At 64.7% G+C, this 18072-nt stretch overlaps 1 protein-coding gene across 2 annotated transcripts; it reads right to left on the reverse strand.

Moving 5' to 3' along the window:
• Positions 1-1166: 1166 nt before the first annotated feature.
• Positions 1167-17369, reverse strand: AJM1 (apical junction component 1 homolog). Of its 2 annotated transcripts, none has more exons than XM_069873159.1 (3): positions 17170-17369; positions 6524-6600; positions 1167-4496 (listed from the first exon to the last, which is right to left on the reverse strand). In XM_069873159.1, exon 3 carries the CDS (start codon positions 4431-4433, stop codon positions 1191-1193), a length of 3243 nt encoding a protein of 1080 aa, XP_069729260.1. In that variant the 5' UTR covers positions 4434-4496; positions 6524-6600; positions 17170-17369; the 3' UTR covers positions 1167-1190. The 2 variants fall into 2 exon arrangements, with proteins under 2 accessions (XP_069729260.1, XP_069729258.1); XM_069873157.1 differs by lacking the exon at positions 17170-17369 and adding an exon at positions 10624-10675.
• Between the last annotated feature and the right edge of the window lie 703 nt (positions 17370-18072).

Raw genomic sequence — 18072 nt, forward strand, 5'->3', positions numbered from 1 at the left:
CAATCATTTCCCGCCGCTGAGGCCCCGCCCCTTCAGCACCGCCATACAATCAGCGCCCGCTCATGAGGCCCCGCCCCCTTCACCACGAGAGGCCAATCAGCGCCCGCTCCCCGCCGCGTAGCCCCGCTCGCTTCGCCTCAGCGGCCAATCAGCGCCCCCGGCCACGCCCACTGGCCGGGCGGAGCCTGTGCCCCAGCGGCTCCGCGCCGGGGGGCGCGGCGGGCGGCGCTGCGGTGGTTCCGGGGCTGCTGCCGTTCCCCGCCACCCCCCGGGCCGCAGCTGCCCCGCTCCCCGCGCGCTCCCCAGGGGCACCGGGGCCGCCGCCGCCCTCCCCGGGCCCCGCCCCACTGTGACATAGAATCATAGAATCACCAGGTTGGAAGAGACCCACCGGGTCATTGAGTCCAACCATTCCCATCAATCACTAAACCATGTCCCTCAGCACCTCATCCACCCGTCCCTTAAACCCCTCCAGGGAAGGTGACTCAACCCCCTCCCTGGGCAGCCTCTGCCAGTGCCCAATGGACCCTTCCCGTGAAATATTTTTTCTTGAAGTCCAGCCTGACCCTCCCCTGGCGGAGCTTGAGGCCATTCCCTCTCGTCCTGTCCCCTGTCACTTGGGAGAGGAACCCAGCTCCCTCCTCTCCACAATCTCCTTTCAGGGAGTTGTAGAGAGCAATGAGGTCTCCCCTCAGCCTCCTCCAGGCTAAACACCCCCAGCCCAAGTCCAGGTGCCCCACAGGGCTGGGAGCCCGAGAGCCACCCTGCAGTGCCCCGGAGCCGTTATGGTGACAGGCTTGGGCCGCTGTGGGCCCAGGGGCAGCCCAGCTCCCCCACTCCAACCATGCTGGGTCCCCGTGGGGCCGGGCAGGGCTCCGGTGATGCCCTGGGGCTCCCCGGGGGCACGGCCGGGCAGGGCTGGGGCACCTGGACAGGTGTGGAGGACACGGGGTGCCCGGGGTGCCCTGCCCTGGCCGAGCCCCGCGGCGTCTGCAGGGGGTTCCCGGCCACTTGGCCCGCATTCCCGTCACCCCACGGACCTCCCGGCCCAGCCAGCGCCGGCCACCCACAGCCCATCACGGCCTCTCCCCTCGGCGCTGCATGCAAGAGGGGATTCTCCATCCCACCGCACCGACAGGACAAAATCTATCTACAATGACGGGGTGGCCCGGGGGGTCCCCACCGCGCCTTCACATGATATCGTCCAGGAGGTTGGGGCTGGCCACCCAGTCGAGGGTGCGGGGCTCGGAGGCTGCCATGATCATGCACATGAACTGTTTGCCCGTCCTCTTGTCGATGGGGTAGATGGTGGTGGGGGTGAAGCGCTTGTTGCTTTCCACGAACTCGCAGAGCTGTTCATAGACCGCGGGGAACTCGTGCCGCAGGAAGACGCCGCGGATGCGCAGCTCCCGCTGGATGTTGATGAAGCAGACCTCCCGCGCCTTGCGGCCCTCCTCCCCCTCCTTGTCGATGTCTGCTGTGCCGGGTGGCGGCGTCAGGATCAACGTCTCCATGTCCCGCTCCTTCTTCAGGATCTTCTTCTCGGGGCTGGAGGAGGCTAAGGCCACCTTGGCGTATTTCCTGACCGTCGGCACCTGTGTCTTTGGTGACGGCCTCTCCGGCACTTTTTGGGTGACAGCCACGGTTACATTCAGGAGGAAACATTCGTTGGGGTCGTACTGGTTGCCTGTCTCCCGCAGCTCCCGGGCGTACTCCCCCAGGTTGTCCGAGTAGCTGTCTAGCTCCCGCAGGGACAGGTAAGTAGGGGACATCAGCAGGCTCTCCAGCCCAAACTGGAGGAAGTTCTCAGCCGAGCCAGCATTGGGGAAGCCCAGGAAGAGGACGCCGCGGCCGCGGGAGAGGTAGCCCACCTTGGCGATGCGTGAGAAGGCTTTGTGCACCTCAACGTTCTCCCGGCAGAACTGCAGGACGTGGCGGCAGACGCTGCCCACGCGCCCATAGACGCAGCTCTCCTTGTGCGTGTCCCAGTCCTCGCGGCGGCAGTGCCGGGAGCAGTAGTAGGTGTAGCAGCTGTGGCACGACTTGAAGTAGAGGCAGGCGTTGAACATGGTCTCCGTCCGGCGGCACTTGGCATTGGAGCACATCATCATGTCGTCCTCCTCTGCGCTCAGGTCTGGCGAGCAGTTCTCCGGCGACTTCTCGAAGGGGCTGACGGACAGCGGGGCGGGTGGAGGACGTGGGGCGCCGGCGCGGGAGCTGGGACCCGGCTGCTCCTTCGTGGGACGGGGTCCCTCTGGCACGCTGGTGGGGACCCTCCTGCTCTCCCCTCTCCGGGGAGGGCCCGGGGTGCCGCTGCTCAGGAGCTGCTTTAGCTGCTCGGCGAGGCTGTCCCTGTCCCCAGCGCGGTGTCCCGGTGCTGGCTTGTAGTCGATGACGAGGTCGGTGATGAGTTCATCCAACTGCTCCAGGCTGCGCTGGCGCCCTGAGCCGCCCTCCCTGGGAACAGGTTGCGGGGCGCAGGGCACAGCGTAGGGACCACGCTCCCGCTCCCCATCCAGCACATCCCAGCTGGCCGAGCGCCTCTCGCTCCTGCCGAGCCCGTCGGCGCGGATGTCGTTGTCGGTGATGGTGATCTCTGGTGTGACATACCAGGAGCGACCCAGGGGTCCGCGGCCACCGTCGGCGTGCACCCTCTCCAGGATGGAGCTCTCCGAGAGGGACAGGGCGGCGTAGCGCTTGGGTGAGCTTGACAGGTTGATGACCACCGGCTGCCGGCGCTCCTCCGGGGATAAGGCACGGTGGTGCTCCTGGGCGAGCAGGTTCTCGTAGCTGCGTCCGTGCTGCAGGACCTCTTCCCTGCGCGCCGCCGGAGCCAGGATGTTATCCCATGATTTGGAGTAGTGCTGGCTCTCCCGGCCCAGCCGTGGCGGCGTTACGGCATAGCCGCCGTGCCAGGAGGAGAGCATGGCCTCGCGCCCAGCCGGCTGCGGGGTGAAGCGCGACACCTGCAAGGTCTGGTAGGGCAGCGCGCTCCGCTCGGGGCAGTACCAGTCGCCGAAGTGCAAGGGCTGTGTGCTGCGAGGCGGGGGGCACGTCCGCGAAAGCATCTCCCGCTCCCGGTACTTCCCATAGTCCTCGGCATAAAACACGCGGGCGGAGGAGCCAAGGGCTGGGTACGTCCGGGTGTCCTCGGCATAGAGGGTTTTGACGGGGGTGCTGCGGGGGGCGTAAAAGTGGGGCTCATCCCCATAGAAGGCGCGGGTGGGCGCCTCCTGCACCGGGTAGCCCCGTGGCTCCTCCACGTACAATGTCCGGGGCGGCACCGTGTGCACGGCGGCTTTGGCCGGGTCCTCGGTGTAAAAGTGCTGGGGGATGCTGTGGCGAGCAGGGTAGGGGTAGCTGGCGTAGCCGGAGCTGCGGAGTGGCATGGCAGGGCTGGGGCACCGCACCGGCTCCTCCGCGTAGAAGAACTTGGCAGGGACGCCAGGGGCCGAGAAGGTCATGCAGCCCCTCTCGGGGTACTCCCTAAAGTCCCGCGAGGCCGGGACCGGCACTGTCTGGTACGCCAGTGCCCGCGGGTCGGCCTCGTAGTACTCTCCTGGGTAGGGCAGGAGCGGGGGGTCTCCGCTGTAGGAGTCGCTGGGGGTGGGCGTGCGGGACATGGATGCCTGCCTGCTCCCTGGCACTGCCAGGTTGCGGGCAGCGCCCGGCGCGCGAGGCCAGCGTGGCGGTTCCTGCCGGTTCTGTGCTGCCCGCAGGCTGCGTGCCGCGTGCACCAGCACTGCCTCGTCCGGCTTGATGTCCACCCGGCACTTGACGTGGGGGCTGGCACCTGCCTTGGCGCCTGGCCCCTCCTCGTAGCAGTTGCTGCCCATGCAGAGCGGGGAGATGCGGCTGACGCTGCTGCGCTGCGGCTGCAGCTTGATGGGGTGCACCTCGTTCGCCAGCGCCCGCAGCGGAACCTGGCTCTCGCGGCGCGGCGAGGGCTCGGGGCGCGAGGGCTCCCGCGCCACCCGCAGCACCTCCCGCCCGCGCCGAGCCGATGGCGGTGACGCCGCCACGGTGATGGGCACCGGGGTGAAGGTTGGCTTGACCCGCGGTGCGCTCTTGGAGCGGGCACGTCGCTTCGGCTCGCTCCTTGGCGCGGGGGCTCTGCAGGCAGAGGGCTCTGGCTTCGGGGGCGCCCGCCTGCCTGGCAGCCCCAGCGCGGGCTCGGGGGTGCCGGGGTGTGGGCAGGGGCGCTCCATGGCCACAGGGGTGCCCAGCTGCTCGTCCAGAGACTCAAGGAAGTCAAAGCTCCTGCAATGGCGCTTGTTGAAGGGCTGCGGCTCGCGAGGCAGGGATGAGGACATGGGTGCGTCACATCGTGCCAGGGGCTGGCAGACAATGGAATCCCCGGGGGCTGCGGTGGCCACCTTTATGTCTTGGTACACCGTAGACACCAGGATGTCAGGTGGGTCTGTTCGTGTCATCTTAAAAGCCACTCTTCTCCTGCCAGCTCCCCTTCAGACGGCCTCAGAGGAAGGCAGCCGGCCCTGGAAGAGAACAGACGAGGGGCCTAAATCCCAGCGGGGACCCTGGGGAGCCATGGCAGCATTGGATAAATCCCCACAGCTCCTGGATCAGGGTGGGGGTTTGGCCGCCTCTTCAGAAATGAGGGTACAGGGGCGTCCCAGCCCTCGCTGTTGCTGTTAAGTGTTGGATCCCGACTGGAAAAAGGCTCCAAATCCAGGGTGCAAATAATGGAGCAGGTGGCAGGGCACCCATGGGCACAGCGGGGCAGCCGCGGAGGGGGACAGCTCACCACAGGGTGAGGGAGTCACTGCCTGCTGGGCCCCTGGCTGGGGTGCAGGACACGGGGAGCCTCTTGCAGCATCACAGGAACTGGCAGCTCTGAAGGGGCTGCTTTTCCATAGCAGATGGGGAACGTGTGCCTGACCCCTCGCTGTGAGCACCCAAGTGGCTGTGGGGTCTCCTGGGACCACCCGTGCCCATGTCCCGGCACACACGGTGCCCAGCACCAGCATCACCCTGGATGGGGACCGCGAGCTGGCTCTGGGGCTTGGGGTAGGGAGGCATGAGCTGTACTCCCTCCCCACGGTGGCTGCACGAACACTCCTGTGGGTGCCAACAGCCCCGGTTGCTGGTGCCGCGTGGCTCCCTGGGGCTCCTCCAGCCTGGCACGGGTGGCACAGGCGGCTGGCAGAGGGGTGCTGTGGCGGGCACCCCAACCCCATGAGCCAGCAGTGACTCCTCCGTCGCTTCCCACCAGTCTGAGCAGGACAGACCAGCATCCTCCCTCCACAATAACCAGAGAACAGGAGAGCTGTGCTGGGTCAGCGCCCACTGGCTTTGTCCTCTCCTGCATCCCGAGCAACGTCTCCTGGGCTGGAGAGTGAGTGGGATGGCAGCTGCAGCTCCCATGGGACACGGGGTCTGGCACCCACCACGCACCAGCACTGGGCACCCCCCCCGCCCCAGGATGCTGCTGCACCAGTGGCTGGGGTGAGCAGAGCAGCCACACGTGTGACACAGCTGTGTGACAATAGGGCACATCAGCACAAGCCCCTGGAGTGACCAGGGAGGAGATACGGTGGTTTATCTGCAGGATCTGGTGTGTTGTGGCACTGATCTTCACCAACAGCCCATCAAGAGCTGGCTGCCATCGGTACTGAGCGGGCAGACAACTGGCTTTGTCCGTGGTAAGGATACCCGGCCAGCTTTTACACTCAGAGAATCACAGAATCACAGAATCATAGAATCACTAGGTTGGAAAAGACCCCCAGGATCATTGAGTCCAACCATTCCCATCAATCACTAAACCATGTCCCTCAGCACCTTGTCCACTCATCCCTTAAACCCCTCCAGGGAAGGTGACTCAACCCCCTCCCTGGGCAGCCTCTCCCAGTGCCCAATGACCCTTTCCGTGAAATGTTTTTTCTTGATGTCCAGCCTGAACCTCCCCTGGCGGAGCTTGAGGCCATTCCCTCTCGTCCTGTCCTGTCACTTGGGAGAAGAACCCAGCTCCCTCCTCTCCACAACCTCCTTTCAGGTAGTTGTAGAGAGCAATGAGGTCTCCCCTCAGCCTCTTCTTCTCCAGGCTAAACACTAAAGGCACGTGGCAAAGGCCATCGAAGGGCATTTGCAGTTGAAGAGCAGCAGAGGACCACAGGGAAGGTGTTTCTGGGAGAAAAGGAACAGACTTTATTTGGCAAGAAGCAGAGATAGGGAGAGGGGAGTTGGGATCCCCTTGTTACTTAGATAAAGCCCTGTCTCACCCCAAAGCCGGGGCGAGGTGATGCCGGAGCTGCGGTGGAGCCGTTGGGGTTGGCTTGTCTGTCTCTGGGGTGGGCTGGGGAGAGCTGGATGCCAAGAGGAGACGGGGGGTCCTGGTGTCTCTGGGAGCAGGTTTGCTCCTGTAGCGGTGGCTCAGCATCAGCCCCACTGCTGGCTCCGGGAAGGCAGCCCCACGTGCCGCAGCAGTGCTGCCAGCGGCACTGGGAAGCCCATCCCCATGGCGCCAGGGCAGTGGGTGGCAGGGAACCGCAGCCCAGGGTCCTACCTGGTCCGGCGGCAGCAGGACTGAGCTGCTGGGTGTGCTGAGCTGGCCGAGGGCCCCGCGGTGGCTCCATCCCAGCACTGTGAAATAAAAGAGGCTCATGAGGGTCCTGGAGTGCCACTGGAAGGGCAGAGGGGCAGCTGCCAGGGCCAGGGGATGCCCTGGAGGGGACATTGAGCACCCCGAGAGCCCTGCTGAGCCAAGCAAAACCATAACTCGACAAGGCCACTGTGCGCATCCCTGGGGATGCGGGCACTGCATCATCCCCCCAGCCGTGCCTTGACGCCTGCAGAGCTGCTTGAGGCCGAGGTGGTGGGGGGACCCGGGGACAGCGCAGTGCTGGCATCCCCAGTGCCGCCCAGGGTTGCCATGGTTTCCCTGAATTATTCCACCTCTGCGAGGACCGCGGGGGTGCGTGGGGGCTGCGGGGGCCGGCGGTGGCTTTGTGGCTCCGCAGGGAGAACAGAGCACCCACAAACCTGTGGGCACTGTCTGCCCATCCCAGGCGGAGAGCTGGGGCAGCCCCACCAGCCACCAGTGCCACCGTGATCCCACATGTCACCTATCCCCAGCACTGAGTTTTCTGCACCAGGAGAGGATTTCACATCCCCTCTACCCGGGCTGGTGGGCAGCGGGTGCCCCACAGCATCCCCCAGCTCTGCCCTGCTCTTGGAGGGCGCTGGGCTCCCTGCGCAGGGTCTCTGCGTGGTGTCACCTTGGCTGAGCAGCCACCGGCTGGCAGTGCGTTCAGGGCTCCCTGCGCGCGAGCCAACCCTGGGGTGCATGGCCCTGGGGACACGTCCCCACCCCAGGTGGGTTCTCCCATGGCCCTGGGGCTGGGCAGGACACACAGTCACAGCTGCCCAGCCTGTCCCTGGCACAGGCACTCCCCTCCAGCAAGCCTGCGGTGTTCATAGAATCATAGAATCACCAGGTTGGAAAAGACCTACCAGATCATTGAGTCCAACCATTCCCATCAATCACTAACCCATGCCCCTCAGCACCTCATCCACCTGTCCCTTAAACACCTCCAGGGAAGGTGACTCAACCCCCTCCCTGGGCAGCCTCTGCCAGTGCCCAATGACCCTTGCAGTGAAGAATTTTTTCCTGACCTTAAGCCTGAACCTCCCCTGGTGGAGCTTGAGGCCATTCCCTCTTGTCCTGTCCCCTGCCACTTGGGAGAAGAGCCCAGCTCCCTCCTCTCCACAACGTCCTTTCAGGTAGTTGGAGAGAGCAATGAGGTCTCCCCTCAGCCTCCTCTTCTCCAGGCTAAACACCCCCAGCTCTCTCAGCCGTTCCTCATAAGGCCTGTTCTCCAGCCCCCTCACCAGCTTCGTTGCTCTTCTCTGGACTCGCTCCAGAGCCTCAACATCCTTCTTGTGGGGAGGGGCCCAGAACTGAACACAGAATTCGAGGAGCGCTCTCACCAGTGCCGAGTCCAGAGGGAGAAGAACCTCCCTGGACCTGCTGGCCACGCCGTTTCTGATCCAAGCCAAGATGCCATTGGCCTTCTTGGCCACCTGGGCCACAGCTGGCTCATGTTCAGTCGCTGTCAACCAACACCCCCAGGTCCCTCTCCTCCAGGCAGTTTCCAGCCAGACTTCTCCTAGCCTGTAGCTGCTCAGGGTTGTTGTGCCCCAAGTGCAGCACCCGGCATTTGGCCTTGTTAAACCTCAGCCCATTGGTCTCAGCCCAGCGGTCCAGCCTGTTCAGATCCCAGTGAGATGCTCTGTGCCACCCCACAGCTCCATCCCCACACTCCACCCCAGCCGGCACGCAGCTCTGCACCTGCTGCTGCCCATGGGGCTCTGCCTGTGGCCAGGGGCTGCTCTCACCCCCCGGCACCCCACGCTGCTCCTGCAGGTGCCGGGAGTGACCCTGGGCTGCCAGGATCTGGGTCACTGCCTGCATGCGGCACGTGGGGCTTTGCAGCGCCTGCCAGGGCACAGCACGCTGCGTGGCGCTGCAGCACCGCTGCCCTCCCTGCTGCCGGCTCCGAGCCTCTGGCGAGGGTACTGCCTGCCTGCTCCGCACGGGATGTGCTGCCCCTCACCCTGCCCACGCTGCCAGGGCACTGGATGGAGCACGCTGCCAGGACACTGCCCCACAGCCTGCCCATGCACCGTGTGGCCTGCGAACACTGCAAGGGTGCTGCCTGCCTGTGCTGCATGGAGCACGCTGCCAGCATGGCACACCGGCACCCAGCCCGGGCACTGCCGTGCACCCTGCCTGCGTGCCCCACGGAGCGGGGATGCAGCTCGCTGCCGGGGGCACCGCAGCGGCCGTGCCGCCAGCACTGCTCACGCGTGCAGTGCAGCTGCCGCCGCACCAGCACACAGCAGGCTGAGCAGGCAGGGGGCTCCCGCTGTGCCGCGCTCGCTGCCAGCGCGCAGCACCCGCATCTGGAAACCCGGCCAGGGCAGCGCCTCACGTGCGCTGCGGCGACGCCACGGTGCTGCCGCCGGTGCGGTGCCCGCGCTCAGGGCATCGCCAGCCCACGCTGCACGTGGGCCTGTGCGCCCTGCATGGGTGCCAGGAGGCCGTGAGGCTGCGTGGGGCTCCGTGCCCGGGCACTGCCTGCACTGGGGGAGCACCCTGCCCCGCGGTCCTTGCCCGGCTCACGTGGATAACCTATACCCCAGCCCCCCTCAGGGCACCCCCCAATGCACACACAGCCCCTCGTGCCCCTGCTTTATCACCCCCGCATCACACTGCCCCTCCACAACCCCTGTACCCCCCAGCCCTGCCCCACACCCCGGTACCCCCCAGCCTTGCCCCACACCCCTGTACCCCCCAGCCCTGCTCCATGCATCCCTTTGCCCCTCAGCCCTGCCCTACACCCCTGTGTCCCCCAGCCCTCCTCTATCCATCCCTGCCTCCCCAGCCCTGCTCCATGCGTCTCTGTGCCCTTCAGCCCTGCCCCACACCCCTGTGCCCCCCAGCCCTGCTCCATCCATCCCTGTGCCCCCCAGATCCCTGGAGGGACCCATTGGGCTGGGGAGGTGCCAGCATCACGGGGTGCCAGGGACACCCCGACCCACCGGGGCGCTGCTGCTGACCCCAGGGCGGTGGCCCCAGCTCCCCAACCTCACGGCACCAGTGCCGACACCGGGAGGCACCGGGAGGCACCAGGAGAGATGAGGCCCACTGGGCATCACTGGGAAATGGGGAGAGATGGGCACTGCGGGGGGGGTGGGATGAGATGGGGATGGGATGGGATTGGGATGGGGATGGGGATGGAGAAGGGATTGGGATGGGGATGGGACTAGATGGGGACAGGATGGGGATGGGATGGGATGGATGGGAGGGGGATGGGATAGGGATGGGGATGGAGATGGGGATGGAGAAGGGATTGGAGGAGGATGGGGATAGGATAGGGATAGGGATGGGGATGGGGATGGGATGGGATGGGATGGGCATGGGGATGGGATGGGGATAGGATGGGGATAGGATGGGGATAGGATGGGGTACACGGGGGATGGGGTGTGATGGGCTGGCATGACTCAACGCCGGGGCAAGGGATGCAGATGGCCTGGAGGGATGGGGTGAGGGGAGCATGGGCAGGGTGGGATGCGATGGGATGGATTAGGATGGGATGGCCCAGGAGGCTCTCAGGGGGCTGGAATGGGGCTGTGGAACATCGGGGGACGGGATGGGAGCTCGGGGGAGGCCTGGGAGGGTGGGATAAGGGGGAATGGAAGGAGATTAGGTGGATGCGATGGTCCAGAGGGTCTCAGGAGATGGGACGAGATGGGGTGGGATGGGAAGGTCTTGGGGTGATGGCAGGGGGATGTGAGATTGGGGGGTGTGTGAGACGGGGGCTCAGGGAGGGGTGCACGGGGGATCGGATGAGGGGAATAGCAGGGTGGGTCGGGATGCGATGGGGAAGGCGGAGGGATGAGAAGGGAGCGATGGGGAGGCGTGGGGGGAGGGAACGGAGGGAGCAGGTTGGGATGGGGATGTGGATCACGGGGGGATGAGATGGGGGCTCGAGAGGGGCGTGCGGGGATGGGGGGGGATGGGGTTGGATGGGATGGGATAGGATGGGATGGGGTGGGATGGCCGGTCCCCCCGGCAGCCCCACAGCCCGAGCCCCCCCTTACCTGCTCCGCGGCGCCGCCGCATCCCCCGCGCCGGGCTGGGCTGGGGCTGACCGGAACCGATCCGACCCGATCCAATGCGATCAGACCCGATCCGACCCGCCCCCCCGCGCCCGCCCGGCTCCGCCGCCTGTTTTCCCATAAATACGGCGGGCGGAGTTACCGGGGGGGCCGGGAGCCGCCCCCAGCACCGCCCCCCCCGCCCCCGGCATCGGCATCTCCCCCGGTCCCTGCTCCCCAAATCCCCCACATCAGCATCAGCATCTCCCCCGGTCCTTGCTCCCCAAACCCCCCACACCAGCATCAGCATCAGCATCAGCATCTCCCCGGGTCCCTGCCCTCCCGGTCCAGCTAACGCCCCCCTCGGGGTCCCCCCGCCCCCCCCGGGGATCCCGGTAACCCCGGACAAGGCCCCGGGCTGTCCCGGCGAGGAAATGGGGGTTCAGACCCACCTCGTGCACCGAAAGCCTGGCTTCCAGCAGGCACCCGCACCAGTGACAGGAACCCCAATGCCACCAGCCCCAGTGTTCAGCTCCCCCAGTGCCACCAGCCCCCTCAGTGCCACCTGCCCCAGTGTCACCAGCCCCCCAGTGACTGCAACCCCAGTGCCACCAGCCTCAGTGTTCAGCTCCTCCAGTGCCACCAGCCCCCCAGTGCCCCCAGCCCCAGCGCCACCAGCCTCAGTGTTCAGCCCCAGTGCCACCACCCCCCAGTGCCGGCACCCTCAATGTCAGCAGCCCCAGTGCCAGCACTCCCAGTACCAGCAGCCCCCTCCCCGTGCAACCAGCCCCCCAGTGCTGGCAGCCCTCCCTGTCAACAACCCCATTGCTGCCAGTCCCCAGTGTCATCATCCCTTGCCCCCCCCCAGTGCCAGCACCTCCCAGTCTCTAGAGCCACCAGACCCCAGTGCCAGCATCCCCGGTGTCCGCACCCTCCAGAGCGGCACCCGGAGCCCCCCCGTCCCCCAGCGCTGGCACCGCGTCCCCCCTGACCTTGGCCCATCACCGTGGCCCTGCCTGCCCATGGCCAACCGGGCAGTGCAATCCCTGTTAAGCTCCTGCACGGCGTGGCCTCGTTTTCCCAAGGCACCAGGGCTGGAGCCGTGGGGGGGGATGCCCAGCGACACCGTGCCGAGATGGGCAGCATCGGCATCCGGCGGCTCCCGGCATCCAAACCCACACTGAGCCCAGCTTGGCTTCCCCTCCTCCCTCCTGCTGGGGTGGCCGAGGGTCTTGGCGCATGCCAGGTGCCCCAGCGAGACCCTAGCTGGCACAGAGGATCACGGGGCTCTGAGGTTTGAGCTCTGCAGGGCACCGCACACCAGGATTTGCTTGATTTCAAGCCCCTTCGCCGCAGCACTGGGGGCGTCAGCCCTCGGTGTCAGTGCCTGCACCGGGCAGCGGGCGCTGGGGCCCGCAGGGCGCTGGTGCTGAAGTGACTCCTGCAGAAAAGCAGCCCGGAACGATGCGCTTCGCCTCGCCAGGGCACAGCCGAGCTCGCCGGGGCCAGTGGCACAAACCCAGCCTGGGCTGGGCTGAGCCCCAACAACTCATTGCACTGATGGGCAAGAAGGCCAATGGCATCTTGGCTTGGATCAGAAACGGGTCGTGGCCAGCAGGTCCAGGGAGGTTCTTCTCCCTCTGGACTCGGCACTGGTGAGACCGCTCCTCGAATCCTGTGTTCAGTTCTGGGCCCCTCACCACAAGAAGGATGTTGAGGCTCTGGAGCGAGTCCAGAGAAGAGCAACGAAGCTGGTGAGGGGGCTGGAGAACAGGCCTTATGAGGAGCGGCTGAGAGAGCTGGGGGGTGTTTAGCCTGGAGAAGAGGAGGCTGAGGGGAGACCTCATTGCTCTCTACAACTACCTGAAAGGAGGTTGTGGAGAGGAGGGAGCTGGGCTCTTCTCCCAAGTGACAGGGGACAGGACAAGAGGGAATGGCCTCAAGCTCCACCAGGGGAGGTTCAGGCTTAAGGTCAGGAAAAAATTCTTCACTGCAAGGGTCATTGGGCGGTGGCAGAGGCTGCCCAGGGAGGTGGTTGAGTCGCCTTCCCCGGAGGTGTTTAAGGGACAGGTGGACGAGGTGCTGAAGGACATGGTTTTGTGATTGATGGGAATGGTTGGACTCGATGATCCAGTGGGTCTTTTCCAACCTGGTGATTCTGTGATTCTATGATGAGCAGGACAGGAGGGTGGTGGGGGAGCTGGGTTATCTCGCCTCCCTCTCCACTGTCCCCCAGAGCTTCCATTTTCCTCCCGGCAGGATGCAGCGCTTGTGCTGCCGGTTCGGCCGCTCCTGCTGCCCCCGGTTTCCTGCCCCCACGGCCCCCGCTGTGCCCTCCATCTGCTCCCCGCCTGCTGCCAGCCCTGTGCCAGCCGCCCCGCTCCGAGCTGGACATCGCTGAGGTGCGCGATGTGGTCCCTGGCACACGCAGGGGTTCAGCATCCCCTGAGGGCACAGTCACCCCAGAGATTCGGGAGCTGGAATCCTGCAGGGACGCACGGGGGACGCTCCAGGATGGAGGAGGCCACTGCCAGGTGGGCACCGTGAAGCCTGCCCTGAGGACGTCCCATGCGGTGGCAACCGCTGTCCCTGCGGCCATGGCCCTGGGTGACGCAGACCGAGGTCACCCATCCCGAGCTCCGTGCTGCCTCGGCTTCCCTGGGGCAGGGGACAAGCAGGCTGGACAGTGGTCCCCAAGTCCTGCAGCGAGAGGCGGTGGCACCATCTGCTCCCCCTGCCCGGCTGCTATTTTAGGCTGGAGAGCACTGAGGGATCCAACTGGGCCGTGGGCACCGCTCTGCATCACCGGAGACGGCAGCGCCGTGGCACGAGCTGAGGCTGGTGGGGCTGTGGACACCTCCTCCTGGAGCCAGGGGCAGCTTGTGGGGGAGGCTGGAGCCGCGGGCTGTGCCACACTGGCCGTCGTGGCCAGGCTGACCCGCTGCACTTGCCGTCAGGGCCAGGAGTGGCCAGGCTGGGCCAGAGTGGGGCAAACCCCCTCTTCTGTCAGGGTTCCTGCTTGGTGCTCTGTCTTCCTCGAGCCCAGTGGGGAGCCAAGCTATGACGTGTGCTGCATCCTCGTGCCTCAGTTTCCCCACTGGTGTTCCCATGCCTCGGTTTCCCCACTGGCTGCACGCTCCTGCCGCAGACCCTGCCAGCAGCTGTTGGGCAGCCCCCCCGTGTCATGCAGGCGCTGGTGGCCATAGCCGTTCACCCTGATCACTCCCTGAGTGCCATTCCCAAGGTGCTGCGGCAGGCCCTGGCTCTGCCGGGGAGGATGGGGTGAGCAGCACAGGCTGAGCACTCAGTTCGTGCATCACGCAGCGTAACCCCAGCACCACAGCTGTGTGTGACAGACTTGGCTCTGCCATGCTCTGGCCAAGAGGGAAACTGAGGCACGGAGGAATGACTTGCCCATGGGTCACACTGGGGGTCACCTGGCCAGAGCCAAAGCAGGACTGACTCCGGCTTGGAGGGATGTGGGTCTCACGTTGGATCTACAGAGCCTGCAAGGTTGGTGGGGAGCATCTCACCAGGCCTCCCCGAGGACCAGGGCCACACAGAGAGCACATCATAGAATCACAGAATCACTAGGTTGGGAAGGACCTCCAGGACCATCGAGTCCAACCATTCCCATCAATCACTAAACCATGTCCCTCAGCACCTCATCCACCTGTCCCTTAAACCCCTCCAGGGAAGGTGATTCAACCCCCTCCCTGGGCAGCCTCTGCCACTGCCCAATGACTGTGAAAATATTTTTCTGTGAAAAATATTTTCCTGATGTCCAGCTTAAACCTCCCCTGGTGGAGCTTGAGGCCATTCCCTCTTGTCCTGTCCCCTGTCACTTGGGAGAAGAGCCCAGCTCCCTCCTCTCCACAACCTCCTTTCAGGGAGTTGGAGAGAGCAATGAGGTCTCCTCTCAGCAGCTGGGACGGTGCTGCTCACGCTCTGCGACTGCTCAGAGAGACACAACATTCTGGCAGATGCCAAGCAGCCAGCAGGTCGCGAAACGCCTGTGGAGACGGGGGCCGAGCCACCCTTGCACCCCCAGAGGATATCGGAGGCTCATCCTGCTCCGTGGGTGCTCAGGGCTGGCCGGGACGGAGGGTTTGTGGGGTGGCAGATCCCGAGAGCGGCTCAGGGCACACACGCGGTTCTGTGGGCAAAGGGCTGGGTGGCAGCGCGTTGAGCGGGAGGCCAGCAGCCTCTGGGCAGCTCAGCACGGGGGCCGCGATGGGAAGTGACAGCGTGACAGGGGCAGCCACCAGCTCGTCCTCGGGGCCACCCGCGAGTGGAGCCCGTGCCAGGGCGATTGCACCCGCAGGTGATGGCTGGGGAGGAGCGGGGCTGGGGCACAGCTTGAGTCGAGCACCAGCGGCTCTGTTGGGGCGAGCGAGGAGGTGGTTTGTGGGTCTCGCTCGGCTTCCTGAACAGGGCAGAAAGGTCTGCGGGACCCCGGGGTGCCGGCTTTAGGAGCGGGTCAGGATGCTGTGCCGAGCATCAAGAGGCGATGCAGGCGCTGCCGTGCCAGCCACAGCCTGGGATGCCGGGGAAAGGGTCAGGGGCCGCCAGCCCCCAGCTCAGTGCACCAGGGGTGGCTCCCATGGGCGCTGCGGCCACCAGAGCTGCGTTTAGCAGGGTCAGGGTTCCAGCACTGGGCGGATGGCGTGGGGCGCCCTAGAATGGGGAGTGACACTCTATGGGAAACAGGGGTGACGGGCGCCCAGCGCCTCGCTGTGCTCCAGGGCAGAGCCCGTCCAGGAGCCGTGTGCGATACGGATGGAACCGGGAAGGTGCGGGGGATGCTGTGCAATGCCCTGCTCTGCCCCCACACTGCTGAATTCACAGCAGGGATTAGCATTTGATACCTTCCCCTTGCCCCAGGCTCATCATCCTCCAGTTGCCATCCTCACGGCATGAGTAGCCAGGGCAAGCTCTGCAGCCCCATGGGGAGCAGGGGCTGCTGGGCCTGCGGGGAGGCATCGAGGTGGCCCAGAACCAGAGCCTGGCAGCCTTCACGCCCCATCCTCTGCCTGTGGGGAAGGGATGAGGAGGGGAGCAGCACAGACAGGATCGGGGGGGTGGCAGGGTAGTGGCTGGTGTGGGCAAGAAGATCTTTCCTCCCTAACGCAGGCAGCACCGCTGCAAGCAACCGTGAAATCCCCCGTTTCCAAGGCAACGTGGGGATCCCACAGCTGGGAGTGAGGCAGAGCTGGGGTGGGATGCGATGGGATGCTCGCTGCTGCCCTGCCTGCCTGCTCGCTCACCCCTCGCTGCGCCCTGCAGCTCCTGTTGGGTGCTACTCTCATTTTCCCTGAGCAAGGAGCACCGGAGTTATCAGTGCAGCACCTGGGCTGGGGGCAGGGGGGCTCTCCCCTCCTTCCAGCTGTTCCAGTTGTTTATCCTGGAGAAGAGGAGGCTGAGGGGAGACCTCATTGCTCTCTACAACTACCTGAAGGGAGGTGTGGAGAGAAGGGAGCTGGGCTCTTCTCCCAAGTGACAGGGGACAGGACGAGAGGGAATGGCCTCAAGCTCCACCAGGGGAGGTTCAGGCTTAAGGTCAGGAAAAAATTCTTCACTGCAAGGGTCATTGGGCAGTGGCAGAGGCTGCCCAGGGAGGGGGTTGAGTCACCTTCCCTGGAGGGGTTTAAGGGACGGGTGGACGAGGCGCTGAGGGACACGGGTTAGTGATTGATGGGAATGGTTGGACTCGATGGTCCTGGGGGTCCTTTCCAACCTGGTGATTCTATGACTCTATGATCAGTTGCCCACAATCCCTCAAGGCTGTGAGCTCCCCGCAGCTGGGCTGATGGCTCCAACACCGGGCAGTGCTGGAGGCAGCGAGGCCAGAGTAGGAGCCCGTCACCTCGCACCCTTCCAGGGAGCCGTTCACAGCTGATGGCACAAGAAGGGGTGTTTCTCCTACCAGCTCGGGAGAAAAAGCCTGCTCGTTTCCCAGCCTGCTGGCTCCTTCCCGCAGCCAGTCTGCAGACGCCAGCAGAGTCTCCATCTGCGTCTCCCACCCAGACCAAACCTGAGGCGAGGCAGAACTCCCCACACTGACAAATGCTGTCCTGGAGCAGGGAGAGATGCTCAAGAGGGGAGACCGGCATGTCTCAGGTGTCCCCTGCCCCTCGGAGACACGACCCCCTGCTCCCCTCATCTCATGTCTGTGGTGACAGAAAGCCACACCACAGCACTGCTTCTCCTCCTTGCTCCTGCCAAAAGGAGTTCTAGGGGCTCACTGACAATTTGGAGCTAACAGGAGTTCTAGGGGCTCACCGGCTGCCTCGCCGCCCCATGCACGATCCCTTACGCAGCTCCGAGCAGAGACATGAGCACACAGACACCACCTCCTGCTTTAACCTGTAACACTGCCCCGTTTCCCACTCTGCTCCGTGCCTGGACTTATGGCTCTTCTGGCCAAGGTCTCCCCAAGCCCGCAGCACTGCCAGGCTCGCTCAGGACGGCTCGCAAGGTGCCAGGGGCTTAATCCCTTTGCTCAGCAACTTCCCTGCAGTGGTTGAAAGACGCAGCCTGGATACTCACTGTGAGCCATCCTCGGGCCAGGAACACGTGTGACATGCTGGAGAGGCTGGAGGCTGCTCCTGGACGCAAACTCACGAGTTAAAAAGGCTCGGCCACTTGCCCTGGTATCTTTAAGCAGCAGAGTGAGCCAACACTGGATTAATTATATTATGCCATGATTGAGACTGTTGCTAGGTTACAATGATCAGTGCCTAAGCCCATCCTACTGCGGGATTTCCCCAGAATCACCCATTTCTGAGCTCAGGGGCATCCCAGAAGCACAGGAAAGCACTAGGGTCTCTCCAAGAAGCAGGACCCTTCCAGCAGGGATGTTGCAGGCAGTACCGATTGGGTACAGCCCCTAGCCCAGCTCCCGGCCCCTCGCTGCCCTCCCTGCAGCTCTGCAGGTTTGTCTGGCCCCACAGCACCTCTGGGAGCCCACGGCCACTCACAGCCCAGGCCTTCTGAAGAGCAACTGCAAGTTCCCACATTCATTCGTGCCCTGGTAAAATGGGCTTCAATACCCTCTCCATGTTCAGTGCTGGAGGGAAGGAACAAACTCCCACCTGGGTCTTGGCAAGCCAGGGAAATCTTGTTACAGGCTTATGGGAACAACAGCAGAGTGATCATAGAATGGTTAGGGTTGGGTGGGAACTTAGAGATCATCCAGTTTCAACCCCCATTGGACCAGGCTGCTCAAAGCCCCATCCGACCTGGCCCTGAACACCTCGAGGGATGGGACAGCCAACCCATTGCCCCTAGTCCTATCACCACAGGCCTTTGTGAACAGCCCCTCTCCAGCTTTCTCGTAGCCCCTTTCAGGTACTGGAAGTTTGCTGTAAGGTCTCCTTGAAGCCTTCTCTTCCCCAGGCTGAACAACCCCAACCCTCTCAGCCTGTCCTCACATGAGAGGTGCTCCAGCCC

Source organism: Phaenicophaeus curvirostris, chromosome 20 (genome assembly GCF_032191515.1).
Source record: "Phaenicophaeus curvirostris isolate KB17595 chromosome 20, BPBGC_Pcur_1.0, whole genome shotgun sequence".
In the NCBI taxonomy this organism is placed as follows: Eukaryota; Metazoa; Chordata; class Aves; order Cuculiformes; family Cuculidae; genus Phaenicophaeus; species Phaenicophaeus curvirostris.